At 41.9% G+C, this 12,417-nt stretch overlaps 1 protein-coding gene across 2 annotated transcripts; it reads right to left on the bottom strand.

Moving 5' to 3' along the window:
- Positions 1-5,558: 5,558 nt before the first annotated feature.
- On the bottom strand, positions 5,559-12,063 carry LOC125543128 (phosphoribosylaminoimidazole carboxylase, putative / AIR carboxylase). Of its 2 annotated transcripts, none has more exons than XM_048706380.2 (16): positions 11,746-12,063; positions 11,384-11,599; positions 11,172-11,283; positions 10,998-11,060; positions 10,778-10,916; positions 10,494-10,549; positions 9,863-9,936; positions 9,599-9,746; positions 9,339-9,512; positions 9,101-9,188; positions 8,888-9,001; positions 8,155-8,252; positions 7,951-8,068; positions 7,505-7,599; positions 7,223-7,329; positions 5,559-6,018 (listed from the first exon to the last, which is right to left on the bottom strand). In XM_048706380.2, the coding sequence occupies exons 1-16, from the start codon at positions 11,925-11,927 to the stop codon at positions 5,910-5,912; spliced, it is 1,893 nt and encodes a 630-aa protein (XP_048562337.1). In that variant the 5' UTR covers positions 11,928-12,063; the 3' UTR covers positions 5,559-5,909. The 2 variants fall into 2 exon arrangements, with proteins under 2 accessions (XP_048562337.1, XP_048562338.1); XM_048706381.2 differs by having other exon boundaries at positions 5,559-6,015.
- Between the last annotated feature and the right edge of the window lie 354 nt (positions 12,064-12,417).

The raw sequence follows: 12,417 nt of genomic DNA, 5'->3' as shown, positions 1-12,417 counted from the left end.
CCCCGGCCAGCCCCCACCGTCGCCGTCGCCGTGCCCCTCGCCGCCCTCGTCGTGCCCTATGTATGTATGGATGTGTGGATGTGGCTATGTATGTATGGATATAATGTTCATATGTGTATTATTTTTTTTATTTAGGTTGTTAATTAGTAGGTATTAATTCATATATGTATGGATGCATGTGGCTATGTATGGATGTATGAATATAAGAAGAGGAAGGAGGAGAAGGAGGAGGAGAAGAAAGAGAAGAAGAGGAGAAGAAGAAGAGGAGAAATAAATAAGAAGAGAAAAAAAATGAGGAGAAGAAAAAAGGAATAGAGAGCTCCTCATTTTTTCTTATTTTTTTCTTCGATCTTCTCCTCTGTTCCTTTCTTCTTCTCCTCTTTTTTTCTTCTTCTTCCTCTTCTTATTTTTTATCAGGTATGTCGTTGTCGATATACCCCCTCCCCGATAACTTCGACATGAGGGGGGTCGATAAATAATAGAACTAGTTAAACTAGTTTATTTTTAGTAAGTACTACTTTATTTTATTTATAATAAGTGCGTAGTAGTTGAACTAGTTGATTTAATAAAACTACTTTATTTACTGTAGAAGTAGTTTTTTTAGTAAGTACTACTTTATTTTATTTATAGTAAGTGTTTAGTAGTTGAACTAGTTGATTTAATAAAACTACTTTATTTTACTATATATATAAGTAGTTTATTTTTAGTAAGTACTACTTTATTTTATTTATAGTAAGTGCTTAATTAGTAGTTGAACTAGTTGATTTAATAAAACTACTTTATTTTACTATAGAAGTAGTTTATTTTTAGCAAGAAAAATAATAGAACTAGTTTATTTTTTTAGTTCAAGCAATTATTCCCGCATCGACGTCGACGATGCCTATCCCGCATCCTCGTCGTCGACTCGGCGGAGGAGGCCGGCTTGATCAGAGGGGCCATGTCCGGGACTGGGCTCCGCCGGGCTGGTATTGGGAGGTGCTACCTTCCGGGGGCGTAGGTTGGTGAGGAGCCAGCCCGTTATTGACCCGATCCTTGTTTGGTGGCGGTCGCGTGGGCCAGTGACGGTGCCTAGGCTTTCGGACACCACGAAGGTGGTACGTCACCGTGTCAGCGAGGAGGACGAGCACGTCCATCGCTACATGGTTGCGTTGAAAGGCAGGTTCGACAATACCTGGCAGGTTCTTCAGGGATCTCACTGGAGCGATCCTGTGATGGTTCCTTCTCTTTGGGTGTCCACTGCCCGTGCCGATACCCGTCGGGCGCTACGGTTCTAGTTGTACTAGCGATGTTATATGTATGATAGTATTCGAGGTGTATTAGTGATAATATTCGACGATGTACGGGCGCAAGAGATGATGTAATTTTGCTTATAATTGAATGCATCCTAATTTGAATACTACTTTATTTTGCGATTTGATTTTGCTTATTGAATGCTTAAATTGGAAAACTACTCCTACTTTGAATGCTAAAATTGAAGAGCACTATGCAAGGCGTATGCATATGATTAGTTGATAGCTTATAGGGTTTTTGTTTCCGCAGAAATCTAGGAGCCCCCCTCCATCATCCCCACCGTCGTCCCCGTCACCGACCCCCTCCGACCTCGAGGTGAGACCAGCCAAATCCTTTTTTAGAAAGATAATTAAACGATATTTCGAGTTGACTTTAAGTCTGTCGAGTCTCCACCATATATGAGAGGACGAAGAAGCCCGACTATTGTCGTGGGGGTCGTTTATCCTTCTTCTCCGGGTGCTAGACCTTTGTTATGCACTAGGGGAAGAAGGAGTAACGACCATCACCGACGGTCGCAAATGTCAGAGAGGAATCAGTGAGGGAGAGTTCCACCATATATATATATATATATGAGAGGACGAAGAATCCTGACAGTTGTCGTGGGGGTCGCTTCTCCTTCGTTCCCGTGTGCTAGACATTTTGGTGTAATGCACTCGGGGACAAAGTGAGGAGCGACCATCACCGAGAGTCGAATATATACACCACGTGAGCTGAGAGTTTTCAAGAAAAGACTCGACAGACCAATAGTCAACCCGTGATGAATAATAATGATCTAATTTAGTTTTTGTAGTACATATATTTAATTGTACAAGTTCAATCTTTGAATTATGAACGTAGGAAATGTCGTCATCAGACGACGAAAGTCTCCCGGGGGAGTGCAGCTGGTGCCACGACGATCGAGGTCTGTGCGACATGCCTCACCTGGACGATGACCGGCGCTTCAGCATTAAGCTCGAGGAGACCTTCGATGTTGAAACGGTACGCAACGACGACAAGTGTTTTTTCGTAATTAAGCATGACTACAACTATTTTAACGTGTAATTTTCATCTTTTATAATTCGAGTAGCTTATCCCATGACATGCAAGGCACTGTGTCTTGGAGAGGATGGGTTTTGAAGACCATGAAAGTTTCGAAACAAAGAAAATTCACCTAAGGACTCATCATGATGTGGATTTTGAAGTAAAGTTGTACAATTCTGAGAGCGTAACCCATTTTGGTTGCAAAAAATGGGAAGCACTTTGCAAGATGTATGGTTTTGATGAGGGTATGCTTGTCACCATGGATCTTGGTGATCCTGAAATCGAGCAAGACAATATGGACATTTGGGTCCTTGTTGATACGCCTCCAATTATACCGCTATGTGAGTTTAGTTTCTCAAACATAGTTATTAGCTAATTTATATTGTTTATTTCAAAATAGTTGACAGCTTATTTCCATTGACAGCTTATTTTCATTCTTCAAAGAATGTGCTGGAGATGGTAGACAAAACCCACTACACTGATGGCTCCGAATTAACTTACAAGGAGAAACATCATCTGGTCGGATTTTGTACTGACATTGAGAATTACAATATCTACAATCAAACTCCTCAACATTATGGTCAATACGTGCCACTAGTGCATGTGTTGAACTACGGTAACTACCATGGAGATACCCTGGTAAGATTTTTTACTATTACGACATCCGTGCATCTTTTGCATACTTCTAAAACTAGTACATCATTGCTAATATGAAGTTATTACTATGTTTTTCAACAGATAACCCCAGAGAATTGCGTGTCTCATTTGATGTATCAGAAAGGTAGCCTTAATGTTTTGAACATACAGCCAGGTCATCCTACGAATCTTAACTGTCCATACCAGATTTCTAAAGGAATGGAGACATGCAAATCAAAGAATGGAAAAAATGTATGGACAGTCGTAAGGAGTTTCTTGGAAGCAAAAGGAAGCAAAGCGCAAGAATTGGAGACAGGATGATCTCCATTCTCCATAATGGAGAGTCAGGGTCTATATTGTTTTATGCTATTTTACCTTAAAGAGGGTATTTAGGTCCTACCTAATACTGATGATCATGTGCTAAGAACAATTAAGTAGGGTTGGTTCGATGACTATGAGGATGATGATCGTATGACTTGTTATTAATAACGAGCAGAAGTTGTATGATGATGATTAGTAGACTTGTTATTATATATGATGATGCATGATGCGAGCACGAAGAGTTATTATATATCAGCGGGTGAAATGAATATGGATTGGATTGAAGTGACGGCAATATGCATGTGGTGCATGTCGAAAGTAGTACAATCCAAACTTGATCAAGTTAGGATTAGTATTACTTTCGACATGCACCACATGTTGCCTCACTTCAATCTAAGTCATGTTTATGCATAGCAGTAGCAGTAGCACGGAGATAAGAGAGGACACATCTCTTTATTAGCTACCTATACGAACCTAAATTAACCCCTAAAACCCCTAAAGCACCTCCTTTAAAAAAACAGCCCCTGAAGTGCTGGCGCGTGGAAGCTTATTGGTCCCGGTTGGTACTACCAACCGGGACCAAAGGCCCTCGTGTCTGGACTCGCCGGAGCGGCCATGTGGAGGCCCATCTGTCCCGGTTGGTATAAGAACCGGGACTAAAGGCTTAGGGCATTAGTAACGGCCCTTTAGTTCCGGTTCCCCAACCGAGACAGATGGGCCTTATGAACCGGGACAAATGGCCCTTTTTCTACTAGTGCTTGGAGGGGAGTTGTAAACCCCTAGGAGCCGCTAGGGATAGTGTAGATGGGCTTTAGACCCATATAAATAATAATAATTCAAAAATCTCAAAGGCTCATGTGTGGTGTCATGACATGGTGATGACAAGCTTAGTACTACTACCTAATGAGTTGAGGAGAGTTGACACCTCTTTTAAAGGGATTCTCTTCCACATGTTATTGAAGTTTGAGAAGAGGGGTGATACACATGCGCGCCTCCGTCACTTGCGTCGTGTTTTGTGAATTGGATTATTGCCGACTGAGCGTGGGCCCAGCCCCATGTCTCCCTACCCTACCGCCTATTGGAGGCGTCGGCAACCTTAGCCGTCCGAAACCCCTCCCTTTCTGATCCTACACCGGGAGATGGAGCGATTAAGTTTTTGGAGAACGTCTCAAGCGCGAATACTCATTCTTGTTCCTCGACTTCGACTACGTCCTCAACCGCTTTGACATCGCCATGGGTGAAAACTTCAAAGCTCGGAAGAAGGCTGCTGAGGATGCTGTTGACGCGGCTCTGACTTGGCCGACTAGAGGGTATGATATGTTCACCTCTCTCCTGTTTGTTTTTGTGTTAGCCATACTACTTATTTACTTAGATATATGTGTAGTACGCGATCATATGTTTACATATCAGTATGAAATATTGCTAATGTTATCGTCATGATTTATTTTTGAATTAACCAAAAATAATAATTTATACAACAGAAGCAACACGGGGCTACAACGCAGGTGAAGCCGAGATTGTGATTCGCCTATGATATTACTACCTCTGTACCAAAATATAAGACGTTTTGTTTAATTTAAACTGCAAAAACGTCTTATATGATACGAAATAGATGTTATACGCTCGGTGGATGAGCGCCGCGGAGCTGGAACGCAAAGGAGAAGGAGCTGAGGACAGAGGTCCTGATGCAGTATGATCAATGGCATAGCTAGTGTAAATCAATTTAAACACTGTAACTCCCTCCAAAAAAAAGTTAACAATCGCGACAGTCGACCATTTCTGACCCACATGTATACATTATGATGGATCCTAAAACGTGATGAGTGGTGAGAGTTAAACTGACGCCTTTCCTGGGCATGAGTCGAACTGCCCATCTGCCCATCACGACATCAAATCCTCCTCAGATAATCATCATGAGTGTGTCTCTGAATGTAACTGGTGGTTGGAAAGCAGAAAGGTTATTAAGTGCAAAAGGCGGCCAAAGTTTGCACATCCTGCTACATCTCGCGAGGTCGACCAAGATGATCATCTCGACTATCATATTCATCATTAATCTCAAAAAAAGACCATGAGCGTGATGGCCTTTTCCCAACATCATCATATCTGCAAAGCTATATTTGGTCACGGTATGTGAGCGCAACACATTGATCTCCAAAGTTTCTGCATGAATGCACTGTTGCTGCGCATCCAGGTTACACGTCCACTAGGACCAGAACAGTGATATAATTTGCTCAAAGCCCGCATCAAAGGTTTTACTCAGAGGTGACTGAGAGTAGGCCGCAGCCGCCATATGAACATCAAGGCATTACGTGTGTCCGTGACAAGAAAAATATTACTGTAGCAACATTTTCTGTTCTTTATACCCTCTCACAGCGTGTAAAGTACATTAATTTCCAACAACATTTCCTCCAGCCCGTTCTCACTCTAAAACTCGAGTTGCGCATCCATCGGGACCACACTAGAGAAAGAAAATTTTGAGCTGGGTGGAATAATTTAGCAGGCAATTACAATTAGCACAATAAGAAAGAAGGCCGGATGAACACCAGGCAGGCTAAAGGATCTTTAAGAATATCATCCACAGTGGACTATTTTTCTGCTTCTGTCAAGATTGGATGTGTGTCAACAGAACAGGCAGTCAGTGCTCAAGGCTGCTTATATTGCTGCAGATATTTGTCTGAACCTAATTCCTCAAGCAATCTTGCTTTGACCAACACACTGTCTTCCAGATCTTGCTGGTATTCATTTACCCTGCTAGAAATAAACACAAATCAGAACGATACAGTGCAACTACCATAAAAGTTACTAGGCACACATAACTACACCTAGTGATCACGGAACAAGGTTTTGTCAGGGAATGTGTAGCACCCTTCATGTTAACTAACGCAGTTATACGTAATCTCATTGCAGCGAAAGAACCATAAATAAACAATGACTTTAAACACAACAAAATAGTTCACTAGAAAAAGTTCAATAGCAAATAACCAAGTCAGCAGCAAAAGCAGGTAGGATGAAACAGTCTTAACACAAAGGACCAGTCCAATATTTGACAAAAACTGCAAATAAATTGAATAATGGTTATCCATGGAGATGGCAAAACATTGCTATCCATGAAAAACCCTCTGCTCATTAGGCTCAAGTCAGACCAGTAGCAACATAACCCATATGCCACATAACACATTCCCACTAACCCAGCTCTCACAAACAGTTATACTCCTCTGCCCCCCCCCCCCCCCCCCCCCCCCCCCCGCGCCCGCTGGCCTATGTGAGCCATGGAGTGTGGCATCAAAGAACCTGTGAATCTTCTGCCTCTGTATCCACGTCGAACTCAGATCCCCACTCTGCATGACAGTATGCAATTGTGCAAGGCCTCACTCTGGCCAGTTGTTGATGAGTCTTATGGCTGTGCTGCCTCCCTAGTTTGACGAGTCGTTCCGAGCTAGCTTATTGATTATTATCTACCCTAATCGCAGGGTGCCCTTGAGATAGACGTCAAAGTTGTTGTACCATATTAGTGGAGATTTCCCGCTTCAATCAAATACATGATCCAAACCATATGTATATCATCCTTTCACCGATGCTACCGGCAAAGCGCATTCCAAGCAAGGATTGTTGATTCATGCCACTTCCTCTGTTAACAGGGTGTCCTTTCGCACCACACGAAAAGGGTTGGCCATGAAAGCCATAAATTCAATTTGTGATTTTGACTGATTCAATTCTCAAATAATTCCAAAAAAATCCTGACTGTAAACAGTCTTCATTATTTATAAATAAATTGATCCATTTTATTGATATCATTGACTAGCTCTGTTGGCAACTTTACCCATTACAGGGGTCTGAATCTAGCACCAACCACAAGTTATCAGTTCAAAACCAGTGGCTGACCATAAAAATCACATGCGGGGTATAGAGCTGAATATGAAATTTTCAAGAAAATAGCATCAGAAACGAACCATACCTGTCCGACAACTCAGGATCTCTTGAGGCAAGCATCCGAACTGCCAACAAGCCTGCATTTTCAGCATTTCCAATTGCAACAGTAGCAACAGGAATACCTTTCGGCATCTGTAAAATTGGTGACAATAAACAACACAAGTCGATAATCGATTAGAAATTAGAAGGCGTCTGATGATGCAAGAAGAGTGGGCATTGATGAATAGTTACAATCAATGATTATGTGGTGTTTATAACAGTACCATTCTGCTTTTGAATGGTATTGAAAAAAAGACTTCAAACTCACCTGCACAATAGATAGGAGGGAATCCATTCCCTGTAATGACTTCGTCCAGATGGGGACTCCAATTACAGGTAGAGTGGTCAATGAAGCCACCATCCCTGCAACAAACAGTAAAAAGATTATCCTTAATTAATCACAACAAAATTATGAACAGATCGTTCATTACACTTCCTTCAGGCATAAGGGCTTCGTCAACAATGCCAGTGCTGTGTCCGTTTGATCAAGAAACACTACTCTATTCAAAATCTCCGACATACTATAACTGGCACTTGATAGAATAGATAATGACATGACTCGGTAAACGTTTATATCACATTGCCACCCCTCCACATTACTCATTTTGACAGAATCGAGTATACCAGAATGCACATAATTGCACCCTAATATTTATGTTTAGAAAGCAGTATGGTGAATTCATGAGCATGTTTTCCCCGTCAGCTGACACTTGCCTGGTAAGTGAGCTGCTCCGCCTGCGCCTGCAATAATGACCTCTAAGCCCCTTTCCTTAGCAGACGATGCATAAGCGTACATCCTCTCTGCTGTACGATGTGCCGAAACAACTGTAAGCTGAAAAAACGAAACAACCATCAAGCTGCAGAATGGCCATGGCAACAGACCATAGCTTGTCAACAGAAAGGTTTCAGAAATCAAACCTCAAAAGGTATGTTGAATTTCTCCAGTACTGCTGCAGCATCTTTCATTATGGGAAGATCTGAATCCGAACCCATTATAACCGCAGCGCGAGGTCTAACTGCAATTAATGAAGCATTCTAGACCTCAGCAAATGGAATGAATAGAATGAAAAGACTTATCACCAAAAAAAGAATTAAGTAAAAGTGATTGTTAGGTGGCATAACAAAAGCCTGAATAATTTCACCATGGCAAGTAGAAAGACATCACGAGAGTGCTGGTAAAGCATAATGAGTTTCAGTCACTACAATTTAGACAGACCAGATAACTTGCATGCATTGACAACTATTGCCCCAGTAGTATTATTATTTGATTTAAACTGGTTATTCATCATTATTCAAAATTCAGATGCCTTCTGTACTCTCTTTCCGGCATCCTAATAGACTGTTGTTTCGTTATTTTTTAAGCATACAAATAAAGTTTAAATTTTAAAAGTCATCCAGGTTAGTGCATATAGAAAGGTCATTATACATTCCTGGCCACCATATACCACTCTCATGGATAATAGTGCTTGCGATAACTGGAAATCAAATCCAGATCCCAATTTAATAAATACAGACAGCGAAAATCTATGGTAAACAGAGATATCAAACAGAATAATCAGACTCATGCAACCATACAGTACTACCTAAAGGCATTACATCTGCCAACAGGAAGTTGAAGATATAACAATGGTATGATAGGAATAAATCTAACCTTTCTTCTGGCCATCTGTGTCCCTTTGCAGCAACTTGTTCAAATGTTCTTTTACACTGAACAAAGAAGGCCCCACAATAGTAATATGACCCATCTTTCTTTGCTTCCGAATCTCTGGAAGAACAATTCTTTAAATAATGTTTCATGGCATGGGAAGGCAATAAGCACAATTGTCAACTTTCTGCAACAACAGCTAAGTGTGGCTGAACCAACCTGGCTTTGCATACCAATGGACTGATGCACCTGGAATATTTAACGCCCTCTTAATCAGCTGATGGGCTAAAACAAATCCTGAATCGCCCTGTAGCAATTGGTGCCCAATATTATATAGGTAACTAGTACAGTAACATGGTGACCTATAAATAATCTAGCAGCTATTCACCTAAATATCAATGTTTAACATAGCAAAAAATGGAGGACAAATCAACACAAAACCAAAATATATATATACCTCATCCTCGCCCAGGATGTTGTACATTATTGCTGCGGGTGCTTTCATTGCAGGATCACCAAGAGGAAGTCCAAGAATAGCACGTAAGTGTTGCTCATATTGTGAAGTGTAACAAGCCTCAATTGTATGGTGTCCACTATTGTGAGGCCTAGGGGCTACTTCGTTCAATAAAACCTAGTGAAATTATCAATGTGAGAAAGATCCAACATCATCATAGGAGGATTCAATTATATAGGATGTGCATAAATGTTCAAACAAACCTGATTGTCATTTGTTAAAAATAGTTCGACAGCAAAAACACCAGCACCTTCTAATGACTTGACAGCTTTTTCAGCTACACTGGCAGCTAACTTCTTCATTTTCTCGGGTATCTCAGCAGGAGCTTCAACAACATGACAGATGTTATCCCTGAATGTTCCAGACAAAGGCTTCATATTTTCCGAATTTGGAAAACGGAGCAAAATAAAATAATACTAGTAAGGAAGCACTAAAATAGATAATCAAAAACAAAAGGGCTATCTTACTTATGAATGGTTTCAACGACAGGATAACAAACCGTAGAGCCATCTCTGCTCCTTGCCACAATTACAGAAAGCTCCTAAACGGAAGTAAGGTAAATAACAGAATATGTAAGTAAACAACAGAAGTTGAATAATCAACTATAGCCCATGACAATATGATAGGTACTGAAGCAATCTGTTCTATTCTGTTATGTTCTATTACTCCTATCATGGTATTTTTGTAATAAATTCTGCAAGAGACCAAACAAATATCTTGAAATAAACTTGCAGAACTTATCATATACTCATCTCAAGCTCGCACATATGGCACTGCCACATGCACAAGCACAAAGAACCATATTAGCATGGACACGCAGCAAAAATTTACAAAACAATGGTGACTAGACGATTGGTGACTGGCAACTACGAATCCTTTGCTATGTGAACCAAAATGTTAACAGGGATTAAATTGGACATCCAAAAAATGTATTCCTTTAAACATTCAGAAAGATACAAATTAGAGAAAAATGTATAATTTACAGACACTTATAAAAAATACTGCAGGGTATAAAAACGGAAAATAGTTGGGGGTTTGACCGGTTTTAATGGGATTTAGTTTCCTCCTTAATGAACAAACAAATCAAATAAAACTAACCTTTGCAAATGTTGTCCACCTCTCAACATACAAGCCATGTTCAAACCCACCCAGCGCTGCAGCAATAAAGAATATTAAAGAAAATTAATTCCCTCATCAGTTGATATTAGTTCACGTGATTGGGTCAACTCAGACTATGTTAAAAAGCATGGGCCTCAAGATAATTGCTTAAAAGTTCAAATCCTAGCTTGCCTTATAGCTAATTTAGGAAACCATAGAACAGCTTCCGATTTTCAGAATTCAATTAGAAAAGGCTGCGTTAAATCAATGCTTATAAGACTTACAAGAAACAACAGAAGATAGCTCATTTTTATCATGCGCAACAGCATTCCCACGACCGTCATATGCCAATCTTTTGCTTTTTACCATTAGAGGGTAGCCAAACATTTCCCCAGCTTTCTCTATACTACTCAAAGTATCTACCTGCAAAACAACACTACAAGTTTATATCAAAACACTTACAGCTCCAATAACTTCACAAATGTAAAAAATATGGTGCATTACTTCAACAAAGTCAGTTAACGGAATTCCAAATTTTGAGAAATGGTCTTTTTGCCTGTACTTGTCCTGTAATAAAATAGAGTATCAATACATCAAACATACTCCATTAGATGCTAATAGTTGTAGTACAGAGCTGGCAAAACAGGAAGACGGTTGGCACAAGTAAGCAAAGATTACCTGAATAATCATGATGGTAGAGGCTTTGGGTTCACAAACAACACCCTGTTTTTCAAGCTTCTCAAGTGTCACAGCATCGACATGCTCAATTTCAAAAGTTAGAACATCACACCTAACATCATCGAAAGGATTTGTCAAAGCAGTTTGAGAACGATAATGTGCAGGGGTGCCGGCCCCTCAAATAAACCAAGCGGGGTCACAGTTTCGCCTACCTCTTCGCAAACTCGCGGACCGCGTCACCATCATTGAAGCTCCCCACGACATGCTCGTGACAGACGGAGTTTGCAGGACAGTCCTTGAGGGGGTCCAGGATGGCCACTTTGATCCCCATCTGACTGGCCGCCTGGCACAGCATCTTCCCCAACTGGCCGCCCCCCAGCACCCCGACGACCCTATCGGACACGCCATGCACAGGCGGGTCGCTCTGCCTGAAACACCGCACGAGCGGAAGCAGACCAATCAGGTGAAAACTCTGTAAAAATGCCCACGGGACGCAGGAATCGCCAGGAATTCGCCCAGCGGCGGGAACCGAAGGCGGCAATCGGCACGAATCGACACTCCACGAATAGCTTACCCCTCGGTCGAAGCGGGCTCCATGGATGCGCCGGCGCGCAACAGCGAGAGAGGCGGCAGCGAGGCGGAGCTCCGGCTTGGCGGCCGCGGCTTCCAGGAGGGGCGGCAGCCGGCGGATGGGGTGGAGGAGGAGGTGGAGGCGGCGGCGGCGCGGGACGGAGCGCTGAGCAGCCGGGCGTGCATGCTCCCGGAGACGGTGGCTAGGGTTCAACCAGGGGTTTAGAGGAGGGTGAGGCGCGAGAGGTCGGAGGAGACGGCGGGGCGGCGGAAGCGGAAAGCGGTGTGTCTGTAGACTGTAGCCTAGCTTGGCCGCCTCCTGCTACGCAATTGGAATCTCAACTTTCCGGTTTATTATATCACCATTTTATTTATTTATTTTATTTTATCGAATGGCCAATATTTCTCCCAGTTGAATGCAGAATCTCATTTTTTAACATCAGTATAGATGCAAGCGCTCATATATACGTGCATACACTCATCTTTATGAACGCACATACATCATATCCCTATGAGCACCTCCGAGAGACTGAGCTGACATGTCATCTTCAAATTTACGAAGTCACCTTAGGCGTCTTGTCGTCGACGGGAACGTCTCCTCCCACTAAAAGTGCATCATCGAAAATCCTGAAATAAATCCAGAAATAATGCGAGCATCAGGGTTTGAACTCTCGTG

Source organism: Triticum urartu, chromosome 3A (genome assembly GCF_056163025.1).
Source record: "Triticum urartu cultivar PI428250 chromosome 3A, HENAU_Tu73, whole genome shotgun sequence".
NCBI lineage: Eukaryota > Viridiplantae > Streptophyta > Magnoliopsida > Poales > Poaceae > Triticum > Triticum urartu.
The sequence above is the reverse complement of the archived record's forward strand: the minus strand, read 5'-3'. Positions and strand labels throughout refer to the sequence as shown.